The 14,280-nt window shown below is 44.9% G+C and overlaps 2 protein-coding genes across 16 annotated transcripts; one reads left to right on the top strand and one right to left on the bottom strand.

The window, feature by feature from the left end:
- Positions 1–528: 528 nt before the first annotated feature.
- Positions 529–8,080, bottom strand: LOC103629675 (Core-2/I-branching beta-16-N-acetylglucosaminyltransferase family protein). 12 transcript variants are annotated; one of them, XM_035960086.1, is made up of 13 exons: positions 7,199–7,247; positions 6,860–7,037; positions 5,659–5,976; positions 3,724–4,851; positions 3,120–3,218; positions 2,738–2,838; positions 2,593–2,664; positions 2,403–2,493; positions 2,179–2,259; positions 1,576–1,632; positions 1,373–1,495; positions 1,246–1,284; positions 529–1,053 (listed from the first exon to the last, which is right to left on the bottom strand). In XM_035960086.1, exons 4-13 carry the CDS (start codon positions 4,066–4,068, stop codon positions 925–927), a joined length of 1,137 nt encoding a protein of 378 aa, XP_035815979.1. In that variant the 5' UTR covers positions 4,069–4,851; positions 5,659–5,976; positions 6,860–7,037; positions 7,199–7,247; the 3' UTR covers positions 529–924. The 12 variants fall into 12 exon arrangements, with proteins under 12 accessions (XP_035815979.1, XP_035815978.1, XP_020394941.1 ...); XM_035960085.1 differs by lacking the exon at positions 7,199–7,247 and adding an exon at positions 7,342–8,080 and having other exon boundaries at positions 3,724–5,976; XM_020539352.3 differs by having other exon boundaries at positions 3,724–5,976; positions 7,199–7,407.
- Positions 8,081–8,939: 859 nt separating this feature from the next.
- Positions 8,940–11,022, top strand: LOC103629674 (uncharacterized). Of its 4 annotated transcripts, XM_008650788.3 has the most exons (4): positions 8,940–9,049; positions 9,195–9,311; positions 9,446–9,721; positions 9,799–11,022. In XM_008650788.3, the coding sequence occupies exon 4, from the start codon at positions 9,817–9,819 to the stop codon at positions 10,954–10,956; it is 1,140 nt and encodes a 379-aa protein (XP_008649010.1). In that variant the 5' UTR covers positions 8,940–9,049; positions 9,195–9,311; positions 9,446–9,721; positions 9,799–9,816; the 3' UTR covers positions 10,957–11,022. The 4 variants fall into 4 exon arrangements, with proteins under 4 accessions (XP_008649010.1, XP_008649008.1, XP_008649007.1 ...); XM_008650786.3 differs by having other exon boundaries at positions 9,195–9,721; positions 9,802–11,022; XM_008650785.3 differs by having other exon boundaries at positions 9,195–9,721.
- Positions 11,023–14,280: the final 3,258 nt, after the last annotated feature.

The following is a 14,280-nucleotide window of genomic DNA, read 5'->3' as shown; positions in this document are numbered from 1 at the left end:
GTTTCAGTTTCACACTATTTCAATGACTTGGTCGATTTTGTGTTTACGTTGATGTTGATTTTAGACGATTTTGACTAATACAATTCTTGTAGAAACAGACTAAAAAGCTGTGCGTTTAACAGTCTACAACAGTCTCTTATGGCTAGAAGTTGAAAAAAGCTAAAACAAACAGGACCGATGTATAGCGCGTCGATTAACAGAATCAATGATTATAGGACTCATTGTTGGATAATAAAATTTTGTTGGCCTTAAAACCATTGAACTTGGGCCCTATTTTTAATTTTAAGATTCAATTATAAGACCCTCGTGCTCTAAGTGCACCAATCCTATTTATGTTTTGAAATTCCATTAGCAGCAGCTCAAATACGCTTAGGACTCTTTTGAAAGGCAGGAAATTCACATGAATAGTATCGGAATCTTACATGAATTAGTTCAAAAACACAGGGTTCAGAAAATTTTCCATTGAATTCAGGAAAATTTCCTTTGTTCCGAAGGGGGGCCTTAATTTGCTGAAAATATAATCACAGTTGAACGCCTGATAAAAGATTTAATAGTGACAAAATTAAGACTGCATTTGTGGTACATCTGTTGTAATCTCTGTGTCTACAAAGAATGGATCATATAACATTCTGACAAAAAAAAAACTGTTCTCCAAGAATAGAGAACTAATGAGTTAGGAGTTGGCTGGAAGACTATGGAGACATACATTGAACACGACAAATTACACTCAGGGCAGTGTCATTCTATAAACATTGTTGTGGCCATTTACCCAGGACTGTACTCCAAGCCATCACAGCTGTTGCAGTTGTACCGATATCTTTAGGCCCAGATCCCAATAAATACGGGCTTCCCAATTTACATATAAACAGAAAAAAATGTGGGATTAGAAAGCCCAAGGCAAAGAATCAGGTAGGACTCATAGGCTCAAACAGATGTATAACTTGTAAACAGCTTCAGTAGGTTATCGAGTGCTTCAGGATTAAACTTCCTGGCGAAAAGATAGCACGGTCTCTTCGATCCATTCCACAAACACGGCTTCTGCATCACAAGTTTCTGCAATATGGGGGGAAAACAGCACGCCGGCATTCAATGGTTGTTGAGATGCGTTGAAGCTGGAAATTCCATTGCTTCACAGATGTGAAATACAATTCAGGTGTTTCTTGCTTATAATCCATATTGAAGTTGGTGAACAAATTATTTTTTGTTCTTTAAAAATCAATAATGACGATATATCTTTGAGCTTACCTTGTCATCACTTGTCACATGGAAGTTCTCATCAGTTGTCTGCACAACGGTGATGCACATCAGCGCATGCACATAATAAAGATCATATATGGTACGAAAGAACAAATTAAGCAGCTAGGAAACATACTGTAATATTCTTCAAGAGATCATAAGTGACATCGTCAGCACTATATGACCTTGGATGCCATTTTCCCTCGGACCAATCCACATGTGTAACAGACCAATTGGAGATGCCACCAGGATCTACCATCTGAAGTCAAGGACATGAATTAAGCAAGTGCCCAGATAAATAAAGGTTAAATGACATTTCAATAGATAGTGAACACTGACATTGAACAGCGTTGGCAAATAATGCTCATCTGCAATACAGTTGCGCCCTTCTGCTGGCTGTAGATAATGGGACAGAAAGTTAATTCAATTCGCAACAAATGTGCTTACTAGAAAAACATAAGTCATGGCCATTGGTTCAGACTTGAGAAACACTAACTTGAATGTATGCCCCTCTTAAGCTTCACATGTTTATCAATGACCCAGCATGTTTTCGACTATTTCTTCGGTTCCTTCAGATTTAGATTCTGAGGCGTTGTATGGATTGGTTGAAGTCCATTCCGCATTTTGAAACGTGTTTTTTTTTATGTTTCTACCATATCCAAACAGGGTTTTAGAGGTAGTTGTCCAATTTCTGCATTGAAGTTTCACTGACAAGACTATACTTCATATTGAAAAATACATATTGACCTTACTGCCAACCTTACAACAAACAAAGTAACAGACATCTAAATTAATATTTGAGCAAACATCTAGATTAAGTCACTGTTGTATTCTATGCATGTTTCCTACTAAGATACCTGGTACCTAGTTTTATTGTATCAACTCGATGTAACGATTGTGAATTACTAAAATCCTATATTTATCTTAAATAAAGAAGTATACCTTGCAGTATAGCTTGAACTTCTTGTAGTACAGGCTGTCAGCCAGAATCATTAAAGCATGTCTCCTCGTAACTGCAAACCACTAAACAAGAACAGGGAAAAGACCTAAATTAGATTTCCGCTCAGCTATCATTGTAAAGTTTTCAACAAATGATATACTACCTATAGAGTTTGATAACAGAAGGTATTTATATCCTAACAAATTAGTATAGAGAATAACTGTACCTGGGCACCCTTTCTAAAATCACTCTCGTCTATTTCAGGATACATCTCAATAGGGTACCTTCCACTGCCATGTGGACCTGGATCCTTGAAACTTATAAGTTGAAAACAAAGGCAGGACAAAACATCGAAGTGAGGTTCTCATATACTATTTTTAAAAAGATTTTGAAATATAAGTTTACAGTGTCCTCACCAATCAATGAAGCTAACATTCGTTCCCATCAGGTAGTTATACACATAATCAAATGAATGCAGCGGAACACAGCTGTGAAATAAAACAAGATGACTCAGTAATTGAGAATAGGGTCAAAAAGGGAGTCACCAATCAGGGTCCAAACCTGTCAGAAAGCAAGACAAAAACTTGATTATCAACATCTTCCAGTGCATTTGCTAATAGTCTCTTCTCAGCATCAACCATTGAAATCAATCCCCATACTATCTGCATAACAAATACATACTCTGCTCAATTTTAACAATCTCAAAATTACAGTATAAGCAATATGACAGCCCATTAGCAGAGAAGAATCCAACTAAAAAAATCGATCTGCGTAGGGTTAGTTGTTCAGGCTACCATGTTCATGTTTTTGGCTGAGTTTTCCTCAATAAACGATATATATGTAAGGTTTTTGGGCTTAGTTTCCCTCATAAACTGAGTGAATTCTTTTCTATGTAGTCTGAGTTGCTTTGAAAAGGAAATGAAACACAGACAAAAATTATTACCGCATCACTGTGAATATCCCGACCAGCAAACAAAGAACTAGTATGAACAGGCTTTTCACGTGATGCGTGCACATAGATGGAGTATCTTCCCTCATGTCCCTGTTCGAAGAAGGCACAGAGATTCAATTTTCTAAGTCAATGAATCATATAAGATATGGAAGTATTATGTCACATAAACACACAGAGGATTAGTATCAACAAGGGATGAGATTACAGTGGGTACAGGCTACTACTTGCTAGGAATATTACCGGCTTTGGTACCTATACGTAGGCTTAACATATTTATACAGATAAAACAACATATGTGCAAATGAAGGTACATAAGTGTAATCTATTTAATATTTATGCAGGCTACTACTTACTAGGAGCATTGTTACCTCTATCTAATGAAGGTTCATAGGGGAATCAACATGTTGGCCTAATGCTATATACTCATATTTCAATAATACACAGTGAAAACAAGTATATCCACTACATTTGACGGACATGATGCATTGCAGTTTAAAGAGACAGAAAGACCCTTGAAAGACTTATACTCCTTAAGTGGTTCAAAAATAGCAAGTACATCTTAAGTGGCACAAAGACAAGTAGCATTTTGACCAACCTGTAAGAACGTCTCCCACAATTTCTCAAAGGGCAATGAACCTGGTGTCAAGAACATAAGGGCGATCTTTGGATTTTTTGACATAGGCATGGGCATTGAAAGGATATCCCTAATAACTACAGATGAAATAATCTCCTCGTCAGCACGCTCCCGATGGCCCATGGAAGGGAGCCAATCCTTGAAAGACGTACATACACTTGAAGCAGAGAGGTAGCACTTAGAGAAGCGCCGTGGTGGGAAGACGTAAGCCCCAATCAACATGATGCAAACCATAGACAAGAGCACGATTATCCACATGGGCTTCTTGGCCGTAGCCCGGTGGCGCTGAGGCATCATGACAGTCATATCCTTGCTATCCCACTGTACACTTTTTGGTGCTTTTATCTCATCACCATCTTTAGATCACCTAGAGCTCTTTCTTCACCATCAAACTAGGTAGTTCAGCTGCTACACCAGGGCCTGAAGAACTTTAAGGCCGCGTTCGTTTGCTTTGGTTTGAAAACAGACATGTATTTATTTCTGGTCCATATAGAGTGGATCCGGGTGGTTCACTGGAACCTGGTCTGTTATAGATCCGGCTCTGAAATGAAACCTGGTGGCCACTAAAGTTCGTTCGTTTCAGCCTGGACTAATTCCATTCCATGCAGTTAAAGCTAGCAACCCAAGCCTTGTTTGACAATATATTACACAATGTAGATTTAATATATTGCTGGCACCGTGACAAGAATATTTGTTGAATCTAAAACAAGTTCAATGCTAAGACATATTAAAGAGTGAACTGGTTCAATCTAGACATATCAAAGAGTGAACTGGGAGTTTTTGCTAAGACATATCAAAGGTGCTAAGACAACAATCTTATGGTTGACTGCAACCACAATGAGCAGCTGAACAGCTGAACCAGTTGTAGACATGCCAAAAACAAAAATCATGCAGTGAACATAGCATAACAAGAGACATCACCACTGTATAAAGACTCGAGTGGGACATAGCTTAAACTTCTAGTGGATCATCAACTAAATGCAGTTTTTTCCAATACTTTGCTTCCCAATAAATATCATCATGTCATCTTCTTCTTCTTCTTCCCTCCTCTTTCTAATACGATCCCGCAATGAGATACTCATTGTAGAACTAAATAATATAGACTTGTTGTCAGATATAAGCTGAATATAAAAACAGAATTAAAGCAAACCATGTATAGATTGAAAAGTACAAGTAATAAGGACTAAAGCAAATTACTACGGACTAAAGCAAACTATGTATAGGTTGAAAGGCTGCTGTTCCAACAAAGCAACATTTTGCAACAACAGATCTGTCAACACGCAGATCGATCGAGCAGCTGGAAAATCAACGAAGCCATCCATTCCAACAGCTGACGTACCAAATCACAGTCTGCTTATCGTTGATCTATGGCAAGCATAGAATAATTGCTTTCCTGTGCAAACCTAATTATAAGATGAAGTAATTTCTTTATACAATATAACTGGATGAACCAGCTAGAGAGCACAGATAATCATCGGAAGTTTACACTGGACTGAAATCTCAGTGATCAGGACAAAAAGCACTAATTAAAGCCACACTAATATCCTGGCCATAGCTAGTTACACGAATATCCTAGACTCCTAGCTAGCTACACGTACTGAAGAAGCTAGCCGTGGCCGCCGGGCTGACTAGGCAACGCCATCGTCGAAGTTCTGGGAGTAGCTATGCAGGCCATACCCGAACCTGACCGCGCTGCGCCTCGGCTGCGTCGCGCGTCTCCCCCAGGAGGACCTCAACCTCAACAGCAACTGCTTCAACGACGCAGGCGACTGGCGGCGGCCACACCTTGAACAAAGCGCCGCGGTGCGAGAGCGTAGAGGAGCGAGATTGAGGGCGAGAGTTTGGGGGCAGCGAGAGCAGAGGATAGGAGAGGGAAGGAAGAGAGCAGATCCTCACCGGAGAGAAGGCAGTGGGGAGAGTCGTCGTCGGGGCTGTGCGCCGCCGCCGTGCTGGTTGCGTCGAGTCGCCGCCGCACGGTCGCGTCGTCCAGGCTTCGATCCAGAGGGTACGACAGAAGGGTTGGTTCCGGGCCGTGGGGTGAAGTGAAATTTTAATCCAGGCCGGTTACGATTTCAATTCGGACCGAAACGAACAATTTCAATGGGCTGTACCAAATTCCAAACCAGGCCTATTCGTTCCACTCGGAACAAGATCTGGAATGGGCTGATCCGCTGAAAACGAACGAGGCCTAAGGCGATGTTTTTTCCCCTGCTGCTGCAATCCAAGGGAAACAAAGCGTCAATACATGGATCCATTGAAATGATTTAAAAAGACCCAATAATGCTTCCATATGCTTTGATTCGACAATTCCTGCATGGCTTCAGCTTTGGCAGTAGAGATCATCTATTTTTTCCTTTTCCCTTTTGTAGTTTTGTAGTTTTATCCTTTGTAATCTTCTTTTCTGTTTGCTTCTAACTCTGTTGTTTTAAAGTTTTAATAAAATTTTCAGTAGGGGCTCGCCCCTCCTGTCTTATCAAAAAAAATGCTTCCATATGCTTTTATAGTGACACATTCAAGTCAAGTCACCAAGATTTGTCCCTACAATTGTACAACCGAGGAGTCCACCCTAGTAGTGGTTGTTCTAGTACACGTTGCGAAGCACTGACTAGTATGCCATTCAGTCACGATCTGTCCTGGAAAATCCTGACGAAAGCTACGAACATTGAAAGAGCACCACTTCGTCCAAAGCTTGGTAAGTTGTTCGACCGTCCAGAAAATGTGTCGAGGTAGGTGGTCTACAATGCCCAAAGCAGCCGATTCGCCCCCAAAAAAGGACAGCGGCCGGGCCGAGTCCACGGCGGCGGCTGGCGAGTGACGAATAGTCAAGCTCTGACCAAGCCAAACAACCGCATTGCCAGTCGATCCGGTCAGCACCACCCGCAGGAACCAGCCCCAGCCAGCGCAAGCTAACCCACAGCGCCAGCACCGGAAACCGGTTCTTACGTAAAGATCGAAGCTTTACACCCAAACCAGCGCGCTCCAAATCGCACGGAAACCTCCAACTTCCATGCAACCAAGCTCAATGCAGGGAGCAGCCAGGCAGGGCAATAGCGAGAAGAAGAAAAAAAAAAGGAAACACAGCATGAATGGCACGAACCTGGTAAGGGGATTGGGAGAGCGAGAGGAGACGAGCGCTGCGAGGGGTGTCCACCGCCTTGAGCTCGCCGTCTTCCGGCCGCCGGGGATCTGGAGGCCTCGGAGATCGATCGGATTTGGAGGCGGAGGTGGAGTTGAGGCGGGGCGAGGCTCAGCCCACGGGGGAGGGGGAAGCGGTACTGTTAAAAGAAAAGGATTAATTAAGCTAGAACTGGCACTAGATGTGATGTGCTGCTATGCCTATGCTCTCAGTTGGGTTGGACAACTAGAGGTGGAAGCTGGCTGGCTCGCTCTTGGGTCCTGGCTGTTGCTGCTTGTTTCTTGTGGTGGCAGATGATACCTGGTGATGGGTTTCCAATTGCAGCCTGCAGGCAGGAGGAGGAGGCAAGTGGGGGGTGCGCCGGTGCGGTGATAGATGGGAGTATTCCAAGAAATTCACACGTCTTGATAAGCAAAAGCAACGGGAGAAGATAGTTGCTGCACCTTTGCGTAGAAAAGTACATGTGGTGGCTACACGCGACGAGTACGCGCGAAAGCTGCAGGCGCTGGAGAACATTCGCACGACGACGCCGAGGAGAAGTGAAGAACCTTTGTTTGACCATGCATCCATTCCAGTCCAGGCAAGTGGAGATGTGCCCGTGCTGGTCTGCTAGAGACAAAAAAAATTAGGTGGGCAGCTGGCTGGCCTTGGTGGTGGCCAATATCCCCTTTGTCTGCTGCTCCTACATGATTTCTGTGCGATCTACCCAAGCTGGTCGGGAATGGTCATGCGGAAACAACGATCTGCACCGAACTATCCATCCATCTCATACGTACAATTAACCCGGATAAGGTCATCTCACATCTCAAGATACTCAGCTCTGAGGGGCATGGTTTCATAACTACTAGGAGAAATCTTCTGAATTGGAATGTAAGGTAATTTCGGTCAGTAAAAAAGGAGTAGGTTTAAGACGTTTTAAACGCGAGAACGCAGAACTGGATACACTGGCAAAAAAAAGTCAAATACAGGTAAGACTTTCGAAAGTGCTTGACTAATGACAGTTTTTCCGCACCCAAATGCTCCAGGAATAGCACACATGTCCCTCCAAGCACCGAGCCCGGGAAACAATGCGTCGAGCACGTGCTGAAACCAGTTACAGAAGATGTTGAGATTTGCTTCACCTGGAGCATGGTAAATTGCCTTTTTTTCTATGCCCTGAGATTCCAATTCCAGTACTGTATCCTGCGTTTGTAGCAAACAACGACAGCAGAAGACGGATCAACCAAATTTGAGCAAAAAATAAATTAAATTGTAGCAGAAAAGGGCTTAATATATACTAACCTGCAAATTGTACTGACCAGCAGCATATGGGCAATGCAGCTTATTTTCCCCCATAGAACCAGGAGGAAGGGCAACATGGTGTTGCATCGGTGTATTCTTAAATACAGTCTGCAAGATAATCGTCGATATGATTGTGCGTGTTAGGCATTGCGTCAATGGACAGAGTAATCAGAAAACTTCAGCAATATAATTTAATAAATTAAAAACAGGAAAACTAATTTCTTTGTACTCACAGCATATAGATCACCATTCATCACTCGTGATGGCATCTCCTACGCAGTGGCCAAGCTAGAGCAAACCATAGGAGGGTGACAAATGCCTTGAGAGCGCATAATAGTAACTTATAGATGATGCATATCTGGTGAAAAATTAGTCTATATTACTAATTTTTCAAATTTTCGTGGGTGCATAATAATTACTTATAGATGATGCATATCTGGTGAAAAATTGGTCGATATCACTAATTTTTCAAAGTTTCATATACGCCCCTGCTCCTACGCCTGAAATAAATGACTAAAATTAGTGCTCTTTTTGTACATGAAAAAACTTGAAAACGAAGTACGTAGGTGTCGTGCTTAGATCTTAGAGAAACTCCAATAGTTTTCTAAACAACTCTCTAAATCTTAGCTGTGTGAACCCTCAGCAAAAAGACTTGGTGATATGGTTCATCTTGTCTGATATGCATATAAAATAACCCACAAAGCTTCAGGAATATAAAATCAACGTAATATGTTCTTTATATCTTCCTTACATTATTTTTTTAATATATGTCGTTGGGTCACCCTCTAACTTCTGCATCCAGCAGGTTTTGGTTTAGCTTCTCATCTCGGCGTTCTTGCAGACATTCCTACTATTGGAGTTGGAAAAAATGTAGGTTACTTCACTGCAGTAGTGCAGTTTCAACTCACAAGTAGATCTATAAATATCCAGCTGTTGAGAATATTGTCACCGAATTCAATTTCTCAGTGTTCCCCTTCTTTCAGAGAAGACTAATCCCAACGTTTCAACTGCATAGCTACATCAGGTAGATGGCCTTAACCAATCAGAAGTTAGAAGACTGCTCGGATCAAAAGAGAACTGCAACAGGGAACTGGTTTTGTTGACGGGACAGTCTGGGACAAAATGGGGCATGGTAATATTGTCGTAGTCGAGTTTTCAGAATCAGAAACAAATATGTAACATGATAGAATTGTCACTTGCGAGGTTGCCGCACCGTAGTTTGTAAAACAGACCGATGATTTCTCTGAATTTGTAAAACATCACCAGGCAAATAACCGACAGCAGTTAATGGCGGCGTCGGCCCAACTGAGCCCGCATCAGAGGACGCGCAGAAATCGCCTCCTGATTTTGTGCGTGGTTGTTTGGGCGGGGCGTGCAATTCCCCGATTCGAGCGGAACTCCTCCCATCCGATCCGGCGGCGGAGGACAATATAAAAGCGAGCCAATCGGCGTCTAGCTGTAGCACCTCTGCGTCTCAAGATTAGAGATCCATTAGCTGTAGCACCTCTGCCTCCCACGAATCGATTCGACGACATCTTGCTGGTGAGCTATCCCCAATGTACAAAATACCTGTTTTGCTTAGATTTTATACTTACGCTTGCGATTTTGAATCATGGCAGCAGGTACAACCTACCATCATGGTGGGCATGCTATTGAACGCCGGCCGCAGCAATGGCCGCGGCGGCAGGAGGACTAGCATCCAGTCACCACCGCAGGTCCTCTCCTCTGTTCCCTTACTCGTCTACGAGTACGAGGATCCCGCCGTTGTTCATCCAGCAGGCTCTACTCCTACCGCTGCCGCAAAGATGCTCATGTACAGCCTGCCTGAGCGGAGCATCGTCTACACGCACGACAGCAGGCCTCAGGCCATGGAGGGCAACTTCTTCAGCACGCCTCAAGGCTGGCTGGTCATCCTTGGACAAGTGACGTCGGAGGCCTCCATGTGGCATCCGCTCACCGGAGAGACCATCACCCTCCCACCCATACACGACGACCACTACATCCCCACCAACTGCAAGTGCCTGCTCACCCACAACTCCGCCGCCCACCCGGACTGCGCCGTGGTGCTCCTCGACGTCGCCGATCCTCTCATGTGGTTCTGCCGTGTCAATGGCGGGGCTGACCGGAGGTGGGGACAGCACACCTACGACATTGGCAACTACGAGTTCCTCGATGAGTTCCGCACCCCCTCTACGCCCACCAAGAAAGTCATCGGAAGCGTCGCCGCGCTTAAAGGGAAGCTGCATTTTTGCTTCATGGAATCGCACCAAAACAAGATGTGCGTCGTTAACTTAGATTTCCCGTCCGATCATGGCCACCCTCCCACAGCAGAGTTCCACGAGTTTGATGTCTCCCCAGAGTTCGGCATCAAGTTTCCTGACGGCATCTGCTCCATCCACTTGGTAGAGTCCATGGACGAGCTTTTTGCCGTCTGCGTCTTCTATGTCGGTTTTGATCCCACCAACGTCAGTGCTGCTCGAATCTTCAAGATGGAGGACTCCTGCGGCGAGGAAACCGTGGCCTGGCACCGGGTGGATGATATCGGTGACAGGGCTTTTCTCTTGACCGGCACCAACATGGCAACTTGGTGCTCTGCAAGCACCAATAACCTCAAAGGCAGCACCCTCTATTTCTTCTTAGACTTCTTACTTGGCGACAGGGATCTATACATCTATGATGTCCAGGAGCAGTCCATGGAGACTGTCCAGGTTCACGACCAGCTAGATTCTAAGGTCGTGCACACAGAACCATACTGGATTAATGTACCTCCGTTTTAGTATTAGCCCATTACATTATATTCTACTATTTTAGTTAATATAGCTTCCTGCTACTCTTTTAGTTAATATTGATTCAGTAAAAATAAATAAATAATTTGCTCCGGTTTTGCCACTATTCTTTCGTGTATGGATGGCTGAGTTGGATGACCTGAATGCATGTATGCATGATTCAGCCAGCCTACAAGGATTATATGCATCAGAAGTAGGGTTGCACTTCTAATGAGGCAGGCCTTGATATATGCATGATTCTACCTGCAGAAGCTCCAAAAACAACGGCAGTGACAAGGCTTCCTGTTTCCTGAAGCAACTTTTACAAACTGGGATCCTGACCATCTTGCTTGCTGTTATGCTGTAGTCCAGTTTTCAGAACATTAAGCGACTCTTTTTTTCTGTACAGTTTTCTATAACAGTAGTTGAAACATGTGATAGAATTCTCGGTTTTGTCACCCGCGAGAGGTTACCGTCGTTTGTAAAAACAGAAAAATCTTTGAGAGAGATTCATGATTATCTATAAGCCTTTTTAATCTCCATTATTAAATTATTACTAGATGCTTGAGGATCGTCTCAAAATAGTTTGATTTATTTCTGTAACATATACGATATCATGCGGACTATTGCACATAAAAAATTGAGCCAAAAACTCAAGATACGCACGAGTAGAGATAAAAAAATGAAGGTTTGATTTAAATTATTACTAGATGTTTGATTTATTTTAATCCAAGCAGGCTCCTTTCGCGCATTCGCTGGGCTCTGGCCTCTGGCAAAGCTACGAGCCCGCCTCTTCGCCCTTTTCTGCTCGCTTTCGCTTCGCCGTTCCAACGCGCTCACGGAAAATAAAGGCCAAGAAGGTGATGGTAGTGGAGTAAAAACACGCGGGGGGAGAGCGACAAGGTTGGTAGAGGACGCGCACCCGGGGTGGAGTGGAGAGCAACAGGAGCTCCTGCGGCGAATTCGGGCCCCGAGTATGCCGGTTCAGGCGGCCGCCGGTGGAATTGTGCCAGTCGAGGTGGCCTGCTGGTGCGGCGGGAGTTTGCGAGTAGGGCGGTTCCGGTTTTGAGTGAGCAAAGGTGTTGTTGGGGGCGTGGATCTGGCCGGCGGCGGGCGATGGGAAGGAGGGACTAGGGCTCGATTGGAGGGAAAGGCGTGATCCATGGGCGGATGCTTCTCGCAGGAGGAGCACCGGCTCCAGAGCAGGCCAGGTTCGTGCTCTTTGCTTGTCCTAGTCCCCTCTCATGTCAGTGCGCGATGGGTCGCGCGTTTGAGGAGCGTGCGACCTCGCTGGCGTCGTACTCGCCCCCGCCCATTTTGGTGGAGTCGCCTCAAGGGGGAACAATAGATTTTGATTGTTTGGAATAGCCGACTGTAGCATGTTGCTGTTTCTGCTTGTGAGTTCATGTAAAAAGTGATGAGATGTGCCATGCATAGCCTTTTTGGCCCAAAAATTTTCCTGTCCAATGTTGTAGTTTCGTGCACAGCTCCACGTCCATACTATCGCACATTCCCGCATGTGTGTGGGCCTCACCGGTCATGGCCGGTGCGAGGAGAAGGGCACCTTGGATCTAAACGACGGAGCCTAGGGCGACCATGCTCGGCCATGACCATGGCCGGTGCGAGGAGAAGGGCATCGTGGGTGATGTTGTCGCCCACGATGAAGACACTTACAAAGTCAGGCACGGTCCAAACATCCATGTTGCTATCATGTTACTCTATAATATCTAGCTACCTACTCAAACGCTAAACCCATCAAGCTGCACCATAAGGGACATGCTCCCACGGCCTAGGCAGACCGTGCCAGTGGAATTACACGAGAGGTCACCGTTGTCGACGTCATAGCCAAACGCGATGTCGCCGACAAAGATGCTGGGCACACTAGGGCTAGAGGAGCAGAACATGAGCATCTCCTTTCTCATCACGCCAGTCGAGTTGATGTCGTCGCCATAAGCTTAGAGGTACCTACAGGTGAGCTACTGTGATGCAATTATGCCTACTCTAGATGGATAGGAGAGGATCGGTCAGGTTAGATAGGGCCTCTCGGGGCTAGACGATCGTACCATCGCTCCATACATGTGTCCACTATTGTCCCATTCTACACAACATGACAAAGGCAGGACCTGCCCTTTTTCTCCAGCAAGCCCCATGCTCCTCTAAATCTAGGACAAATGTAGCACCACCACCCTTGTACGAGAGACAAAGGAAAACCCGACGAATGGGCTACGAGGAACAAGGGTTGGCAAAAGTAGAGGGTACGAACGAAACTTCCATAGCATCGACCCATCCCGAAAACTTGCAGACGACACTATGCTACCAACTGCATGGTGCCCTTCGGTCAAGATCGGATACCCTCGGGATACGAAGCCCTGTTCTCGCGTAAGCAACAGAGAGTATTCTGATCTAAAAGTGCAACGACAAGTACGATGGCAAGTACAACTCACAATATCGACGCATTGCAAGATCTCATCAACGAAAGACCCTTTCTTTTTTACCTTTTTACGTGTTCCTTGTAAGAGCTCTGTTCCTTGTAAGAGATCCTTTCTTGAGCTTTAAAAGGAAGGATCGATCTCAACCACAAGGGAGGATGTGAGACAAAAAAAGAGAGGAGTGAAAGTCACCTAGAGGGGGTGAATAGGGTGAATCTGAAATTTACAAACTTAATCACAACTACAAGTCGAGTTAGTGTTAGAAATAGAAACGAATCCGAGAGAGAGGGCGCAAAACAAATCGTGAGCGAATAAGAAGTGAGACACAAGGATTTGTTTTACCGAGGTTCGGTTCTCGCAAACCTACTCCCCGTTGAGGTGGTCACAAAGACCGGGTCTCTTTCAACCCTTTCCCTCTCTCAAATGGTCCCTCGGACCGAGTGAGCTTCTCTTCTCAATCAAACGGGAACAAACTTCCCCGCAAGGACCACCACACAATTGGTGTCTCTTGCCTTGGTTACAATTGAGTTGATCGCAAGAAAGAATGAGAGAAAGAAGCAATCCAAGCGCAAGAGCTCAAAAGAACACAACAAATCTCTCTCTCTAATCACTAGAGCTTTGTGTGGAGTTGGGAGAGGATTTGATCTATTTGGTTGTGTCTAGAATTGAATGCTAGAGCTCTTGTAAGTAGTTGGAAGGTGGAAAACTTGGATGACTTGAATGTGGGGGTGGTTGGGGTATTTATAGCCCCAACCACCAAACTTGATCGTTGGTGGAGGCTGCTGCCGACGGGCGCACCGGACAGTCCGGTGCGCCACCGGACACTGTCCGGTGCGTGAGCCACGTCACCAGGCCGTTGGGTTCCGACCGTTGGAGCTCTGTCTTGTGGGCCCGCCTGGCTGTCCGG

This window comes from Zea mays, chromosome 6 (assembly GCF_902167145.1).
Source record: "Zea mays cultivar B73 chromosome 6, Zm-B73-REFERENCE-NAM-5.0, whole genome shotgun sequence".
Lineage (NCBI taxonomy): Eukaryota > Viridiplantae > Streptophyta > Magnoliopsida > Poales > Poaceae > Zea > Zea mays.
The sequence above is the reverse complement of the archived record's forward strand: the minus strand, read 5'-3'. Positions and strand labels throughout refer to the sequence as shown.

What these genes read in the sequence shown, in the direction of transcription:
- LOC103629675 (XM_035960085.1), bottom strand. Translation starts at nt 4,068, where the DNA reads ATGACTGTCATGATGCCTCAGCGCCACCGGGCTACGGCCAAGAAGCCC. An exon ending in GGGATATTCACAGTGATGCG is followed by an intron (nt 2,839 to 3,119) that starts GTAATAATTTTT and finishes TTTGTTATGCAG; the next exon opens with ATAGTATGGGGATTGATTTC. An exon ending in AGTTCAAGCTATACTGCAAG is followed by an intron (nt 1,633 to 2,178) that starts GTATACTTCTTT and finishes CATTATCTACAG; the next exon opens with CCAGCAGAAGGGCGCAACTG.
- LOC103629674 (XM_008650788.3), top strand. Translation starts at nt 9,817, where the DNA reads ATGGTGGGCATGCTATTGAACGCCGGCCGCAGCAATGGCCGCGGCGGC.